Raw genomic sequence first — 17762 nt, forward strand, 5'->3', positions numbered from 1 at the left:
CCTCACTGGCAGTCTTCAAGCAAAGGTTGGATACACACTTTTCTTGGATGCTTTAGGATGCTTTGGGCTGATCCCGCGTAGAGCAGGGGGTTGGACTAGATGGCCTGTATGGCCCCTTCCAACTCTATGATTCTATGATTCTATGCGCCCCTCTTCCTGACTGCTTCTTTTAATTGGTTCATGGTCATCCCTGTATCAGCTTTGATCGTGTCGAACCATCTGCAAATAGACGCCAGTAAGAATGCACAGAGAAGCTCTCAGCTCAGTTTCCCATCTCTGGGCTTGGAAATATTTGAGATTTGGGGGATGTTGCCTGGGGAGAATGGAGTTTAGGGAGGGGAGGAACCCCAGCAGGATATAAAGCCATAGAGGCCATGCTCCAAAGAAGCCATTTTCTCCAAGAGAATTGACCTTGGTTGTCCATGTTCTCCGGATGCTACCTGGAGATTGGTGAGCCTGCTCTTAGCCCACAAGGACCTTCACCAAATAAAAAGATTTCCCTCTACACACGTAGATATTTTTGCCAGTGATAAATGTGTTGTTAGGCTCCTTCAGTGTACTTCTCAAACAATAACCTTTGATCAAGGGCTGAGTTTCTCTAATGGAAGCAACATAAACAGTCAGCAAGTTAATTTTTTACCTAGAAAGCCAATGATGATATGGAGGGGGATGGCTCAAAAAACTCCTTTTGCCCTGCTTTGGCTGCAGCACGGAGATGTCCAATTTCACTAATATCCAAATGCATTTTGTCCTATTTCCTCTACAGCGCCTGGTGTTAGCCTATATTACTCTATAGCTGCTGCATGATTTCAAGCATAATGCTAAATAACATTCTGTGCTGTTTAGTCCATCAAACGCAATAGGCTTAAAAGGGCACAACTCTGTTAAGATTGCCCTTTTAGCACTGGCACTTGGCATGTAACTTTCAAAGCATACATTGCCTGACACTGAAAACACTCTTATATGCAGGCGTTAGAAGAACTGAGAGTGTCTTGGGAAGAAACATTCAAGTACTGTTTCTGGACCCCTTGTGCATTTGACACACCAACATTTTTGCATTTCCACCGTGACATCCAAATAGTAAGTGATCTCTGCTGTGCTGGGATGTATGAATCAGACACACATCTGGCGGGGGCAGGGGTATGAGCATCACGGGCTGCACATCTGCGCTGGATACTGGCTATTCATAGCGACCTGCCCTTGGCATGCAGGGTCTTCCGGGGATTAGACTCTGCTGGTTTGCTTCACAGATGAGTGAGAAGACGGGTCCGCTTGGCTTTCCTGCTCAGCAGCTGATTGCATTTCATCTAATAATATGGCTGAGCATGTTTTGCTTTAGGAAGAAAATATCCTTAAGAGAATTCAATTGTCCTGCCCTTCCTTCTCAAGGTTTCCTTTTTCTAATCCTAATCCCAGATTAATATTGTTTGTCTGTATTTCCCATATATTCTGTCCCTCCTCTAGTTTAGATTTCTTTGTTTACTTTCTCTCTCTTAATTCTAAACCCCAAAGATTCCCTTCTGTGTTTGTTTGTGTGCATATCAAATAGAAATACATTATGTACCATCTCTCTGCATACAACAGCGCCTGTTATTCTGTTCATCCATGTCAATCCCTCCGTATTTATGGAATTAGAAGTCTCCAATAACTAGCAATCTGACCTTTTCCTTCCACACTGAGGCTATCTGTACAGCCTTTTAATCTAGTGGTCTTTCTGGGGAGGTGGCTTGTAGCTCACTGTGCCCTTGTTGTTATCTTTCTCCCTGAAATCTCTCCAGATAAATCCATGATGATCTGTGCCAAACTAGGGCTCTTCGATATCCCTTCAGTTATTGTTTTTCTGAGTGTACATTAAAGAGCATTTTTGTCTTTCAGTAAGTTACCTGGTGGCTACTAGTGATTTTCAAGGATTTTGTATGATCTATTGTATGGCCTATTGTGAGCACACACTCATACACACAATGTTCATACACACAATGTTGTGGAAAGGGGCAGACTTTCCTGGCTGATGCTACACCAGGCTAAGGCCCCTGTGCAATGCATGCACCTTGCTTGCAGAACTGTTGTATTGCCAGTAATTTAAGATAAGACTTAATGTGCGATTCTGTCCAACATGTGCATATTGAGTTCAGTTCAAAGGTACCTAATGTTAAAAGTGCTCAGTACATGGGTGATACAAGTGTGCATGTGAACATTTGCATCTGCCATATGTGGACAGCCAATCCAGACTGTCATGCTTCTTGCTGCATGCTCATCACTCTGCACATATGGATGCAAACATGCAAAGCTCCTCAGTCAATCTGAATGGGATATCTTTATTAACATGGAACCAAAGAGAGACCAGTGGATCTATTGTTAAATCAAATGCACATTTAAGCCAATTTAGGGTCAGTTCATTGGAATCCAGGAACTGTGAACATGGTACCTTTTCTTTGGGCTCTTGTGTCAGATATGGAACAAGTGTGGGGTAGCTCAACTATACAGCTAAACTTTGTTTGCCATCCCTAAGTGGAGTCCTGGAGCTCTCCCAGAATTACAGCTGATCTCCAGGGTAGCCAGATATGTTGGTGCTACAGGTAGGGTAAAGGGGGACTTTCCAGGAGTGGGGAAGAATTATGTGATGTGTCAACATCACCCAGAAGTAGTGTGCGTACATTGAGGATATCAAGGGGTAATGCTCTGGCATTGCGGCAAAACTCTACGGTAGAATTAGCTTCTAACAATAAAGTTTTGCCCCAAACCCAGACTGCCCACCCCCACAGCCCATCAAACAGCTGATCCCTCTGAGAGATTTTGCAGGCTGGGAGGCATTTAAAGGGATATCTAGGTCCTTTTAAATGCATCAGAGCTCAGTTTGATTTGGCCACACTTGAATTGGCTGATTCCTAATTGCTATACTGAATCATTGATTCAGGCGATTTGAATTCAGCAGAATAGATTGGGGTTGAATCAGAAAAGCACCACATACCTAATTATGACTTTGGTGGGCCCCAGGCACTTTTGCCTTTGTGGGCTCCTCCCTCCATAATTATATTTATACTAGGGGCAAAGCCCGTTGTATCCAAGAATACAATGGGTGCTAGAGCTTGGCAGTGGGAAGAGGAAGGGGAGGAGTTGTCCAGTCTGTAAAGGCATGGGGTTGAATATGTGTGTTGTGTGGGAGGTTGTGGTGGCATGGTGGCAAATGAGGGCATGGGTGTGGAGATATGGGTGTCAAGAACCTGTGGTGTGGAATGTTCATTGAGTATCGGAGAGGTCTGACCTTTGGGAATTGTGGCATAGTGGTTACAGATGAGCTTTCCAGAGCCACGTCTTCAGATATGTGAAGGGAAAATCAGACTGGAGACTCTTCTTAGGGGAAGATTACATGGCAACCAATTCCTCCCAGTTCTGCGTCATTTCCCTTTTTGTGTGAATTAGGCCACAGACACCGAAATGCCCCTCTGCCCTAATACACATAGGGTAGTCACAGTACACAGGTGTCCACCCTGTTCCTTCTTCTCCATTTTTTCACTGTTGATAAAATGTTATGTGCCCACATGCCTCTTTCATGGTTGCTCCTTAAATCTGCTCCTTAGAAGGACAGATTTTTGTACCCTGTTGTTTACTACCCAAAGGCTGTAAATATTTAGATCTTCCTGCACTTTCCAGACTCACAGGACTGATGCTGGTCTGCCTATCTGCACCCAAAATACAAACAGTTGCTGGTAAGGGCTGGCCATAGCCCATAGCCCCCAGGAGGGACACACTTGCACCACTCCCTCCCAACTGCAGGCAAAAACGGCTCCTTTGAAGGCTGGACTTGTATGATTTTGAAGTCCCACCTCCAAACCTCCAGGAATATTTCCAACCCAGGGGTAGCCAACCTCCAGGTGGGGCCTGGAGAGCTCCTGGTATTACAGCTCACCTGCAGAGTATAAAGATCAGCTCAAATTGCCAACATACACTGGATCATGGAGAAAGCTAGGGAGTTCCAGAAGAACATCTACTTCTGCTTCATTGACTATGCTAAAGCCTTTGATTGTGTGGAGCACAACAAATTGTGGCAAGTTCTTAAAGAGATGGGAATACCAGAGCATCTTATTTGTCTCTTGAGAAACTTATATGCAGGTCAAGAAGCAACAGTGAGAACTGAACATGGAATCACTGATTGGTTCAAGATTGAGAAAGGACTTCGGCAAGGCTGCATACTGTCGCCTTGCCTATTTAACTTGTATGCGGAGCACATAATGAGAAATGCGGGATTAGAGGAGTCACAAATTGGGATCAAGATTGCAGGGAGAAATATCAACAGCCTCAGATATGCAGATGATACCACTCTAATGTCAGAAAGTGAAGAGGAACTAAATAGCCTGTTGACGCGGGTGAAGGAGGAGAGTGCAAAAGTTGGCTTGAAACTCAACATCAAGAAAACAAAGATCATGGCATCCGGCCCTCTGAATTCCTGGCAAATAGATGGGGAAGAAATGGAGATAGTGACAGATTTTATTTTCCTGGGCTCCAAGATCACTGCAGATGGGGACTGCAGCAAAGAAATTAAAAGACACTTGCTCCTGGGGAGGAAAGCTATGGCAAATCTAGACAGCATCCTAAAAAGCAGAGACATCACCCTGCCAACAAAAGTGCGTTTAGTCAAGGCTATGGTCTTCCCAGTTGCAATGTATGGCTGCGAAAGTTGGACCATAAGGAAGGCCGAGCATCAAAGAATTGAGGCTTTTGAACTCTGGTGCTGGAGAAGACTCTTGCGAGTCCCTTGGACTGCAAGGCGAACAAACCGGTCAGTCCTAGAGGAGATCAGCCCTGACTGCTCCTTAGAAGGCCAGATCCTGAAGATGAAACTCAAATACTTTGGCCACCTCATGAGAAGGAAGGACTCCCTGGAGAAGAGCCTAATTCTGGGAGCGATCGAGGGCAAAAGAAGAAGGGGAAGACAGAGAATGAGGTGGCTGGATGGAGTCACTGAAGCAGTAGGTGCAAACTTAAATGGACTCCGGGGAATGGTAGAGGACAGGAAGGTCTGGAGGATCATTGTCCATGGGGTCGCGATGGGTCGGACACGACTTCACACCTAATAACAACAACAACAATAACTGTTAGGACAGTCTTAGGGCGAAAAGGGCTGGCGCAGCCTGTCCAAGCCTCATCCCCCTTGGCAGCCCTGCTGACCTCCTCTCCCTGCGGTGGTCAGGAGCAGACTGGCAGCCATGTCTCCTGATTGCCCTGGAACTCTGTTCTGTTCTGTTAGCTTCTAACCATAGAGTTTTGCCCCAGATCAGAGCATTCTCCCCTCCTTGACAACCTGGATGTGCCAATGTCACTTCTGGGTGACATCAGCATGTTGTGGCATTCTTCCAGTTTGGGAGTGTTCCCCCTAAGCCACTGGTAGCCAAACTGTGGCTCTCCATATCTCTATGGACCACAATTACCAGGAGTCCCTGCCAGTGACATGCTTTCTAAGCTGTGTGTGTGAGCAGCCACAATCTGGAGCTGCACAAGGTCTTACGCTGGCCATTTTAAGATTCACAGCAGTTAAATGCAGCTCAGGATGTGAATTGATCCACTCAATATGGGGAAAAATTTAGTGGGAACATTGGTGATAGATACCTTTTACCTCACAGTAACGTCAAGGCTGACATATGGTGGGCAGGAGTGGAGCCATAATAAAATCATGAAGAAGAGCCAAAACACGGCCTAGAAAGTGATAGGTAGAGCATGGCAGAATCTGGCACATGGATAGAATCTGGAATTCACTAGATGATTCCTGGCATCGGTTTGAGAGCATAATGATTGCAGCTTTAGACCCTGTGCATTTAAGATTTAGTCACAGTCCTGTTAGAGCTGTTCTCACAGGACATTTCTGTTAGAGCTCTTTCAGTCTCTCCTACCTCACAGGTGCCTGTTGTGAGGAGAGGAAGGGAAGGCAGCTGTAAGCTGCTTTAAAACTCCCTTGGGTAGTGAGATGCTGAGTATAAAAAACTACTTTACTTCTTCATTTGATTCCTCAGTCTGCCATGGAATCCCACTGGGTGACCTGGGACCACCCTCTCTTCCCTTAGCCAGCTTTACTGGGTTGTTGTGAAAAGGGTGATATAATTGTTGTAAGCTACTTTAAGTTACCACTGGGGAGAAAAGTGGGGTATAAATATCTACATGAATGGATTTTTTAAAACTCTGATTAGTTGGTGAGACTGACTGATCAAAAGGTGAAGCTTGCGGAGTCTGGCTACAGCAGTGGTCCCCAACCTTTTTATCACCGGGGACCACTCAACGCTTGACAATTTTACTGAGGCCTGGTGTGTGTGTGGGGGGGGGGTAGTTTACTCCTCTAATCTCAACCACTGCCCTAACGCTCTCTGATCACTATGGTAATGTTTAAACATCCCTTCAAAATAAGATACAGACACGCCACAACAATGAACATAAGGAACATTTTATTTTCATGGAAATTTTAACTCATGACAATGACAAATCAATGGGAACCCTGAGCTTGTTTCTCTGCAATGAGATAGTCCCATCTGGGAGTGATGGGAGACAATGACACCCAAAGTGTGTTGTAAAGGGCTGGGAGGGGGGGGGAGAAGGCGTCCTTCACGGCCCACCTCCAATTAGTCAATGGACCACATGTGGACCGCAGACCACAGGTTGGGGATCGCTAGGCTACAGGATCAAGAGAACTGTATATTAACCACTTCATAAACAGAACATGTTTCCCACAACAAATCTTAATCCAGAGGCCCAAAAGACAAAAACAACAACAACAACAAAAACTAGAGAACAAATGGGCGGATGAACTCTCTGACCATTTCCAACCCTAAATTGAGGGCACTTCCACACATCGAAAAAAATAGCATTACGCCAGCATAATGGCATAGCACTAAATATTATTACGCCTCCAGCCATTCCTCGCCTTTTTGCCATCTCACTGTAGTCTGCCACCTTTTTGCGCTTCTTACACTCCGCAAGCGGTGCTGGAAATGGTGGAGGAGAGCAATGCGATTTATACATGACTCTCTTCCACCTGTCAATCAAGCCAGGCAGCCAATCCCCTTTTTCCTTTTTTAAAAAGTCTCACACCTGCCATTTTTTTAAATTAATAGTTCTCCGTTGAAACGCTTATGCATCAAATCATAGATGCATAGTGCTTTTTATAATGCCACCCTATGGAATCACAAGACTTGAATCGTTTAAAAATTAATCTCATTCCTGATTTTTTTGGGGGAACTGTAGAGAGGCATGCTTTGTGTGACAACTTTGGGAAAAAACATATTTTTGGCTTTGCCTGCATGCTTGTAACCTCTTCGTTGCTCCAGGCCATTCACTTAAAAATAAAAAATCCCATTCCCGGGAGAAGGGAGAGGGAGACAGGGACGAGGGCAGGACATTGGAGGCAGAGATAGTGCATCTTTGCCTCCGTACATTTCTTTAGTGTGTAGTGTGCTGGTTGTCTGCTGGGGGAAAGTGCTTTTAGTTTGGGGAATCGACTTTATGCGATTCCCCAACTAGCGCTTTAAAATGGAGGATGTAGCCAGCCGTTTGCTACCTGGATGCTGGAAGTTGGCAACGTCATGTGGAGCAGCCAGAATATAATGACTACCCAAGGTAAGCATTTCACTATATTTAACAGGTGTGGAAAGGCCCACACATTTACAGACTGTAGAGTGGGAAAGGGCCATAAAGGCCATCCTGGCTCTAGCATTCAATACTTATTTATTTACTTATTAGACATTTATGCCGCCCTCCCAACCAGCTGGCTCCAGGCGGTGTCCAACATAATCAACAACAATTAAAACAGGTAAAACAGCATTCAAATTTAAATTAAATAAAAAAATTAATTAACCCAAAGGGATTAAATGTTAGCAGCGACAATTCATTCTGAGATGCAGGTAATCCTCTGGCCATGGTCTGGGGCTTCTTCCACGGACAGTAGGCAAGTGAACAGGTAAGATGGAGAGAGGGGCGCCCCAGAAATCCTCTTGGGTGGCCAAATTTCAGCTGCAGCGCGACGAGGATTCCCCCGCGACGGTGGCACTCCCGGGCTCTTCTGATTTCTGACGGCCAGCCAGAAGTTGGTCCTTTCCGCGGCGCGCGTCTTAACACCCCTCCCGCAGCAGACGCATAATCTCTCTCTTTAATGAAGACCCCCCCCCAACATGCCCCCCACCAGAGCGCCAGCTTCCCAATGCCCCCGCGGTCCCCCCTCAGGTGCGCGCCGAGGAGAAGAGGCGGCCGAAAGGGAGGGAGGGAGGGGGGACCAGCGAGGCCGGGGCTGTCCGGGCGGCCAAGGCGACCGCGGGCTCCTCCCCTGGCGGCCGGCGGCGGCGGCGCGTGTGCTGGGCTTTGACGTCACCCTTGTCAGTGTCAGCACATGGAGGTGCAAATGCTCTGAGCGCCGCGCCACGGCCCCAGCCAGCTCCGAGGTCTGGGCGGAGCGCGAGGGAGCTCGCAAGCGCCGCTCGCCTTTGGCTCGCCTCGGCTGGCTGGCTGGCTCGGCTCCTGTCCGGCGAATTTCCTCTCCTGCGGCCGGGGCCGGGGCTGGGGCTGGGGCTGGGGCTGGGGCTGGGGCTGGGGCTGGGGGGCGGGGGGGAGGCCGGGACCAGGGCAAGCGGACCTCCCGGTCCCCGCGGAGCTGCTGTCCCCGTGCCGAGGATTCCCCTGGTTCGGTTTGGAATTCGGCGGTGAACCCTACAGGCTGTTCTGGGAGCCTTCCTGGCCTCATAAGAATCGTAGTAACAACAATAACAATAACATATATATATATATTTTAATAATTGAGAGAATATGGCTCGACCGCTTCCTCTGAACCCAACTTTCCTACCTCCGACCTACGGCGTGCTGAAATCCCTGCTGGAAAACCCTCTGAAGCTACCGCTGCAGCAAGAAGACGGTGAGAGTGAGCGATATGGGGGGGAGGGGGGCTGAGAGAAATAATATATTGGGGGGGGGATTTGGGGGGGATGCTGACATGGGGGCCTACCCCATCCCTGGATCTGTATGCCTTTTGCAGTACAATTTCTTTGCCTGCGATTTTGGTACAGCAGGTGAGAACATGGTGGGAGGGCGGACTGAAAAACAAAGTTCTTATGCGCGGTCTTATCCTTGTTTACTCAGAAGAAAGTCTCCCTGAGTTCAGCGGTTACTCTCTGATAAGCGCCCTTAGGACTGCGGTTAGGCATCCCCTTTCTGTACACCTCAGAGCGTGTGCGTGGAAGCCTAAGAGCTCGTTCCATCCCCTGGGATCTAGCCCCCTTTCGACACTGTGGGATTTGACTTCAAGTGAAGGCGTGTAGGGTTGGATTGGGACGGCTTTGCTGGAGTACTGTGGTTAAATTGAAAAAGAAGCAGGCTTGAGATTGCTGCTGCGGCAAGAGGTGTAAATGGTCTCCCCCCTCCCCCAGCAGATTCTGAAGGCTATTAAAATAGGGAATGAAGATTTGAGTGGTTTTTAAAAGCATAGGAAGCGTCCTGAACTCCTTTGACTTATGCCGCTGCTTTCTATGGACCTTGTTTCTAGGAAAGAGGACTTATGGGTGCTGCCAAAATAATATGCAATTTCTCATAGGACTATGAGTTTACACTGCCATGCGTACACACACACACACACACACACACACACGTATCACTGACTTGCTTTTAAAAAAAGAATGAAGTATTTCCGAATATGCACCTAAATTAAAAATGGAGGCACTACCAAATGAATCCTAGAACTGAAAAGTTTAAAGAAATGGGTTTTAATATGCAACTGAGGTCTTACTAAATATTTTGGGAGATTTTTCAAAACATAGGTGATATGAACAAAATCTCCATAAATTTAATGTGCAAACTGCAGTTTGCAACCTGTTCAAATCCATAGTCACACTACCCTTTAATGGTTGTGGACTGTACAGTACACCAAGTTTCTCTTTAAGTTTTTCAGACCATTTTGTGGACTGTCTAGGGTGTATGTGAATTCTGTGGGCATACAGAATACATACATACATACATACATACATACATACATACATACATAAGAAAGTTGCACTATGTTCATTGAATTTGCCCCCAAACAAGTATGTGGAAGATTGTTTAGTCTTGTAATTTCAACAAGTCTTCACATTTTAAACAAAAGCCATAAATAAGAAAAGAGATACTGAAATAACTTATTGTCCTGGAGGTAAAGTTTAGAGAAAAATGGATCATAGCACTTAAAAAAAAATCAAAGGTGCACAATATTTCTGGATATACACTTAGGTAATTTTTTTTTGCATCTTCAATATTTTTGACTTATTTTATTATTTCTTTTAAAAATGTGGTGATCTATTTTTTCAATTGCTGAAATCATTATGTATGGAATTTATATATCCAAGTAAAGTATGTGAGAATCACTATCTTTTTCTAGCACCTGGTAAATCTTTCTAATAAATGTTGTCTCTTTGGCCAATGCAGCAATAGTAGTTCAATTACTGGTTTGCATCTCAATCCTAAACCCTATTGGCACAGATGTGGGGAAGGAAGATTCACAGCTATAGGAATATTGCTTGTCGCAGTAGATCAAAGTGTCTGTGTGTCCGTCCCCCACATACCATGACTTTATCCCATTTTAAAATTTCCCTGGGGGTGGGGAGATATACAGGTAACATGGAACAAACAGGAGCTGTTAACTTGGAAAATGTCAGATGGGTGGGAACCATCAAATACCCCTGGCCTTCATTGCAAGTCAAAAAGCAGCTACCTTGGCTATATTTCAGGGCTTTAAAAAATAATTGCAAGATCAGCGAGCAGTTTCCCACACTTAATCTGTACTTTTATTCATGGCCCAATGAAGTTCAAGAAACCCAGAGCAGAGTTTTACAGTGAGAAGTACTCATCAAATCTGTGGGACCTGCTTCCATGTACAGAAACCTGGGCTACACCTGCCTGTATTGATCTTTTAATTTTGTAATGTTTTGGTTGGAAGGTGCCCCTACATTTATTTGTTTGGGTGTATTTTCTTGACCAGCATTATAGTAGCGTAATCTCAGGAATTATGAAAGATAAGAATGGCTTTTTCTACCATTGGAACAGAATTTGAGTCCAGTGGCACCTTGAAGAGCGAACAATGAATTTAAGTTGGTGGGCCTTCATGATTCCACAGGATTCAAACTTTGTTCTGTTGCTTCAGTTCAACAAGGCTATCCACCTGAATGTTTCTACTACTGGAAACTATAACATTCCCCTTAGATTTTAAACAGCAAATGTCCCAGGTTATGTTCTAGTTTTTAAAGTCTGGGCAAGTTTCCTTTATTAAAAAAAAAGATAGAGCACAAACTTTATAAGCTCAATTGTAAACTCTTGAGGCTCACCTACTAAAAGTTCTCCTCTACAAACCCTACTGAAATGAATGGGCACAGCACAAGAATGTTAATCCGTTCTAGCACCGAACTGATTCATTGCCATGAGATTGTGCAAGACACCTTCCCTGCAGGTTGTGCTTCTAGAGGAAACGCCTTCCCCGTCTTTCCTTTCCAATCTGAAGAACACTTAGATGAGTGCCTGAAGCTCATATTTTCTTGAGGCTGCCAGTGGGATCCCGAATAAAAAACAGAGGTGAAAACCATGAATAGATTCGGTGAGTTAAGCATTCAGCCAGACCCTTTTTGTCGAGAGGAGAGATGGGCATAGAGAAATAATCAGTGATTGCCGTAGGATCCATCTTTAGCTTTTTGTAGCAGGAAAGAGCAGGCCAATCCTTTGGGAACATATTGACCCCCTCTTCCTTTTGTGTGTGTGTGTGTTTTGCAGCATTTTGCAAAGATAAAGACAAAGAAAAAAAGTTGGATGATGACAACAGCAATGCCACGGTGCCACAGTCCGCTTTCTTGGGTCCTACATTATGGGACAAAACCCTTCCGTACGATGGTGACACTTTCCAGTTGGAATACATGGACCTGGAAGAGTTTCTCTCGGAAAATGGCATTCCACCCAGCCCTGCCCAACATGACCACAGCCCACACCAGCCAGCTATCCAGCAAGCTACCTCATCAGCACCTTCTGTCATGGATCTCAGCAGCAGAGCATCCACGTCAGTTCACTCGACCATGGTCTCTCAGAACTGCATGCAGACTCCAGTCAGGCCAGGTAATTCCGCCATACTAGGCTCCTTAGGGGCATCTGAGGTATAACCAAGCAAACCCAAGTATCCTTCGCTTGGGAGCCCAGCAGGAGCGTGTCATGCACACAGCCAGCAGGCCATGCGAGGGGGTGCCCCAGTACATCCTTCCTGACCCTGGAGCAATTTGAAGGAAGTCCAGTTGACTATGCTGGAACCTTCCCCCCATGGTACTATTAGGAATGAGGGAATCTGCTTGCCAGTGATTTCTTTCCTGCTGTTCAGGTAATAGTTGGTCCAGGGACTGTGTGCGCAATCCCCTTTCAAAAAGTCCCCGTTCCCAATGAAGAGGCCAGCCAGTGTTTCTGTGGTAAGGATTTGTGTCAATTGCTCCACCCACAAGGTGTCCCTGGATCTAAATATTGCCACCGTGGTATGAAAGGTGACTTCCACCTCACTGCCAATAGTGTATGATCTGGACCTAAGTTGTGGTTAAGAGGATACAGTCTTTGTCTTTTTTTATTCTTCCTGGTCTTTTCTAGAATTTTCCAAATCACAGCGACTATTTTCTGTGTTGAGAATTCACTCCATTCAGAGGAAGTCAATACACTTGAGCTAGTAAAGAAAACACTGGTGCTCCAAGACCAGGGAATGAAATTCTAGAATGACCTGCTTGTTTTGAATAATAAGCTCTTCGTCAGGGGAAAGAGTTCATGAACGTAACTAAGAACAAACTGAAAACATAAATCTGTGCCTTCCACGTAAGGATTTTGTAATGTGGAGCAGTGCTTGATTGGGTGTGAGTCAACAAGAGGTCATGTTAGTAGTTACCCTTCGGATCACGCCCATATTGCAGGGGAACATCAGCAGGGCAAACTAAGGGCAAAGTACCCCCCTTCTAGCTGTAGTGTTTCCCTTGCAGGTGCCTCTATCTTAAGCACTTTTTATTTATTTATTTTGCATCCAGCTTTCGTAACCCAAGCTGAAGCCAACTGAGGTGGGGAAGTTTTGTTGGACATTTAAGGCAGGGGTAGTCAACCTGTGGTCAACCTGTGGTCGGTAGGATCTCTAGCAGTCCTAAGCTGAAGTGCAGCTTCCTAAGCCTATTAAGGCAGTAAAACAGTCTTAGGATTGCCCTACAATTCAGAGAAAATATAATTCTTTCTCTGCTGGTGTTTATTTTTGCTCATCATGCTCCTGTGAGAAACAAAAGTGGCTCTCAAGAGCAGGAAACCACTTCTCTCTCCTGTCCTGGGATGGCCAGTCGTGCTGGGAGTCCATGGGCATCTGGAGGACCACAGGTTGACTACCCCTGATTTAAGGGGTTAAGTAACCCTTCCATCTGCTCTTATGCCCCAACTTTTGTGCTGTCTGGCAAATATGTCTTTGGGAATATGTGATTGCAGGGAAAACTAGTTTCAGATAGATTTTTTTTTTTAAAAAAAGCTCTCACCTGAGCATCTTCACAGGGGAATTAGCCCTCTGCACAACCTTTCTGGAAGCATTTCTGCAAACCTTGCTGAATACGAACCTGTTTTTAGGTACACCAAGGAAATGCTTTAGTCCCCACTTGGCATTTTTTACTCGGAGGTGGTCACGTGATTGCTTTAAAAAAATCATGAGTAGCTCAAAGCATTACCCTGAAAATGAGAGATGATGTTCTACCAAGAAATATAATAGAGAAGCAGCCTAAGAATTCTAAAGTTGAAACAATAACCAGACAAACCCCCCAAAGTAATATTACCCCCCCACACACACACACATAGTTAAGTTATCTCAGAGGCTTTTCCCTTGTAATTATGGAGATTGTGTAGAATGTAGGACTGCCTTTCTCATCTTTTTTACCATTGAGAACCCCCTGAAATGTTCTTCATGCTTTGAGAAACAACAGAAGTGCTGCAATTGTGCAGAATATGATTGGGAAGCATAGCTGTGTATACGTCCACCCAGGGCCCCTCCCCTTGCCACCCCTTCCAGGCCTACCATTGGCCATTTGGGGAGGGAGGTGGGGGAGCTGACCTGACCACGTACTTCAAGGACCGTCTGTCTGCATATCTTCCCTGAAGAGCAACACACCCTATCCCTTCCAACAACTTGGTGATCCCTGGCCCCAAAGAAGTCCACCTGGCCTCAACCGGAACTGGGCCCTTCCTAGCTGGGGCCCCAAACTGGTGGACTGAGCTCCCCAACAAAGTTGAAGTCCTATTGGAACTCAAACAATTCCGTATGGCCTGCAAGACGGAGCTCTTCTGCCAGGCTTTCAGATGAGACCAACAATGGGGACCTCTCACAGCTTGTCCCTCTAACAGGCAACCTGACATCCAATTGTCCCTAACTGTTGCTGTTACCCCCTTCAACTGTTCATGACTACCCGTATCTTTTCTTGCCCATACTGTTCCATTGACCTATGTACTTTTCTCATTCCCCGCTGGTTTTCTGTACACCACCCTGAAACATCACAATGGGGGGGGGGTGTAACAATTACACGAATAAACAAAAACAAATAAATATTTAGTCATATCACCCAATAAATGTTTAACACATTTTAAAAAAATATATAAAAATTAATTAACTCCCACCCTTTCTAGAAACCCTTCCAGGACTGTCAGGAAAACCCAGGGTTGCATGAAAACCTGGTTGGGAAAACCTGGTGTAGACTGTAGGATCCCTAGCAGTCCTAAGCTGAAGTGCAGCTTCCTAAGCCTATTAAGGCAATAAAACAGTCTTAGGATTGCCCTGCAAATCAGAGAAAATATAATTCTTTCTCTGCTGGTGTTTATTTTTGCTCATCATGCTCCTGTGAGAAACAAAAGTGGCTCTCAAGAGCAGGAAACCACTCCTCTCTCCTGTCCTGGGATGGCCAGTCGTGCTGGGAACATGAAAGACTATTGTTAGAAACCATCAGATAAGAAGACAAAAATCAATAAACAGAATGGCCAGTGTGGGGACAGAAGAGAAGGATGGTGTGAAACCCTTCCTTAACACTCATGCAGTCGAAAGCTCACGCCTTGAATAAATCTTTGTTGGTCTTAAAGGTACTAGTGGACTTTATTTTTTGTTACTCTGCAAAAGTGCAGAACAGAGATTGAATCCAGGGGCACCTTTAAGACCAACAAATTTTTATTCAGACCATTTGAGACCATGAAACGGAAATCATCACACAACATATGTAAGGAGAGAGCAGATTGGCAGTAAATTAGTAAACATGAAAACATCCAACCAATATGTAGTATAATGATAATGAAGATGTTTAGCTGATTCAAGAGCCTTGCTAGGATATTTTCATGATGCTGTTTACTAATTTACTCTCTCCACATATATGTAGTCTAGTGATTTCCATTTAATTGTCTGAATAAAACTTTGTTGGTTTAGAGACAGGGGTAGTCAAACTGCGGCCCCCCCAGAGGTCCATGGACTACAATTCCCAGGAGCCCCTGCCAGCAAATGCTGGCAGGGGCTCCTGGGAATTGTAGTCCATGGACCTCTGGAGGGGCGCAGTTTGACTGCCCCTGGTTTAGAAGGTGCCATTGGACTCAAACTTTGTTCAGCTACTTCAGACCAACAGGGCTGGGAACAAATCAAGTAGGGTTGCCTTTTGCAGGGGAGAACCTGTGGGCAAGAACTGGGTTCAGTGTCCCCCCCCCCCCAAATTCTAGGTGACTCTCCCCTGCAATCACCTTAGTCATCTTGCAAGACAAACCTAGGATTGCGAACCTCAGCCCGGAGGAGGAGAATAACATTATTTCTTAAGTGACATTTTAAGGAAATGTACACATAAAGGTAAGCGCAAGATTTCTGTTGTCGTTGTTTGATAGTGCATTCAGGTGCTCAGCAGGGCATGTGTCATAGTCTTTCATGCAGCCCCTTATGGGGAGTCTCTGGCCTTTCAAGCACTCCTCCATCAAAATATTCCTTTCAGGTGGAAAGCTAACTAACGCGTTAGGGAGAAGGGCGGGCCTTGTCTGGAGCGTAAGCTTTTGACGTGCAGGGATGCGTTGACGCAGGGGATGTTTTTTTCAAACAAGCAAATCCATGTGCTTTTTGAGGCAGTGCAGATTCCTGCAGGACTGTACCATGTGCCTTCGATGTGTTTGGATTGGCTCTCACATGTACCACATGTACAGACATGCGATGAAGGAGTGAAAGCGATTAGGAGTCCGTAATCCTTCCCTGCTCCCTTTTCAAAGGCCTTGGAAGGCAGCCAGCCTTTAATGATCACCTGGCAGAATTAATTTGCACCCTCTGTTTTAGGTTAGTTGCCTGCATGATTTAAACACTCAATTTATTATGATGAGGTCCTCCCCCACCTCCTCCCCAATCAGTTTACAGCACTGCAGGGATTCTCAAGTGTTTTTATAAGTTTTTCTGTCGCAGAAAGTGTCTGGGTTGTGGAGTTGGATTCCTGTCCCGGTTAATAATAATAAAAAGTCTAAGAGGCTGCCTTCCATTTAGGTCTGCAAAACATTGGCGTAATGACGAGGAAAGGTATTTCTGAGCATGTGCAGAGTGCCCTTCCTCCCAAGCACTCATATATCTGGACTTATAGGAAAGAGCTATAGAGTTAGGCCCCTTGAGGAATCATCATGAGTTCCTCAGTAGGGATTTATATGAATCAGGCTCAGGTCTCTGGGGAATAATGGACTCTTCCCTTCTATCTCCAATGCAGTTTTGCCAACAGAAAACCTCTTTCCTAGACAAGCACAGCCTGTTTACAGCCTGGACTGTTTCTGATGAGGAAAGAGCAGGTAAATGCGATGGGAGGAAAATTAAAACTACAGCTCAATATTGTGGCTGCCATCTGTACCCTCACCCTCTAGTTTGGGTTGCCACATCCAGGTTGGGGAACTCCTGGAGAGTTGGTGGCAGAGCCTGGGGAGGACAGGGACCTCGGAGGGACCCAATGCCACGGAGTCTGCCCTCCAAAGCAGCCATTTTCCCCTGGGATCTCCAGGTCCCACCTGAAGGCCGGCAACTGGCTGCTGGTTTTAAGGCCAGTAGTTACTGGCCTGTAGTGGTAGAAATTTACAGAAAGGCTTCAGCCTGAGTTGTTTAGCTTATTTATTTAGGAAATGTCTGCACATATCACAAACCCTGTTGCAGTTCTGAGTTCAGAGCTGTCCTTGATCAGAGCACAGAACGCAACCCCTTTCTCAAGCACGGTCACATCGCTAAATCACCTGTGGGTTTTCACAAACATTCTGTTTTGGAGGGAAGCCTGGAAATCCCTTTTTGAAAGACATTAATGATTCACCCATGGCGCAAAAAATGGTGCTAATTTGCAGAAGCAGCAAAATAGGCATTTTGAAGTGCAGGTGGCATGAGTCATGACAAAGGTTGGTGGAATGAAGGTTTCAAGTGGAGATTATTTTCGGGAGAGGATAGTCACAGTCCTCTGCAATTCATGCAGCACTATTAATCTGTAACTTGAATCAGGTCCTTAGAGATCTAAGTTGACATTTGTGGCAGTGGTGGTGATGGAGGTTTGCTTTTGATTGCTTTGTGACCAAATAATTTTACTCTGAAGTGGAGAAGTCACTGTTGCTGGACTGGGAAAGCGGTACATCCCTTGACTGTGTTGCTAGCAAAGCTATGATGTCACAGTGGAAATTATACCCCTGTTTACTAAAGCATATGTATTCTGCCGTCTGTTTGTTGTCCTTGGAGACTCATCTTATGTGATGTTGTTAGCACCTCTTGA

The 17762-nt window shown here is 45.5% G+C and overlaps 1 protein-coding gene across 2 annotated transcripts in view; it reads left to right on the plus strand.

Moving 5' to 3' along the window:
* The first annotated feature begins 8581 nt into the window (after window positions 1–8581).
* Window positions 8582–17762, plus strand: part of HLF (HLF transcription factor, PAR bZIP family member) — a 58264-nt gene continuing 49083 nt past the window's right edge. For both annotated transcript variants that reach the window (XM_077328689.1, XM_077328690.1), the window contains exons 1-2: window positions 8582–8884; window positions 11758–12093. In XM_077328689.1, the coding sequence (XP_077184804.1) occupies window positions 8779–8884; window positions 11758–12093 (442 nt within the window). In that variant the 5' untranslated portion in view covers window positions 8582–8778. The remainder of the gene's footprint in view (window positions 8885–11757; window positions 12094–17762) is intronic.

The sequence above is a fragment of the Paroedura picta genome, chromosome 3, assembly GCF_049243985.1.
Source record: "Paroedura picta isolate Pp20150507F chromosome 3, Ppicta_v3.0, whole genome shotgun sequence".
Lineage (NCBI taxonomy): Eukaryota > Metazoa > Chordata > Lepidosauria > Squamata > Gekkonidae > Paroedura > Paroedura picta.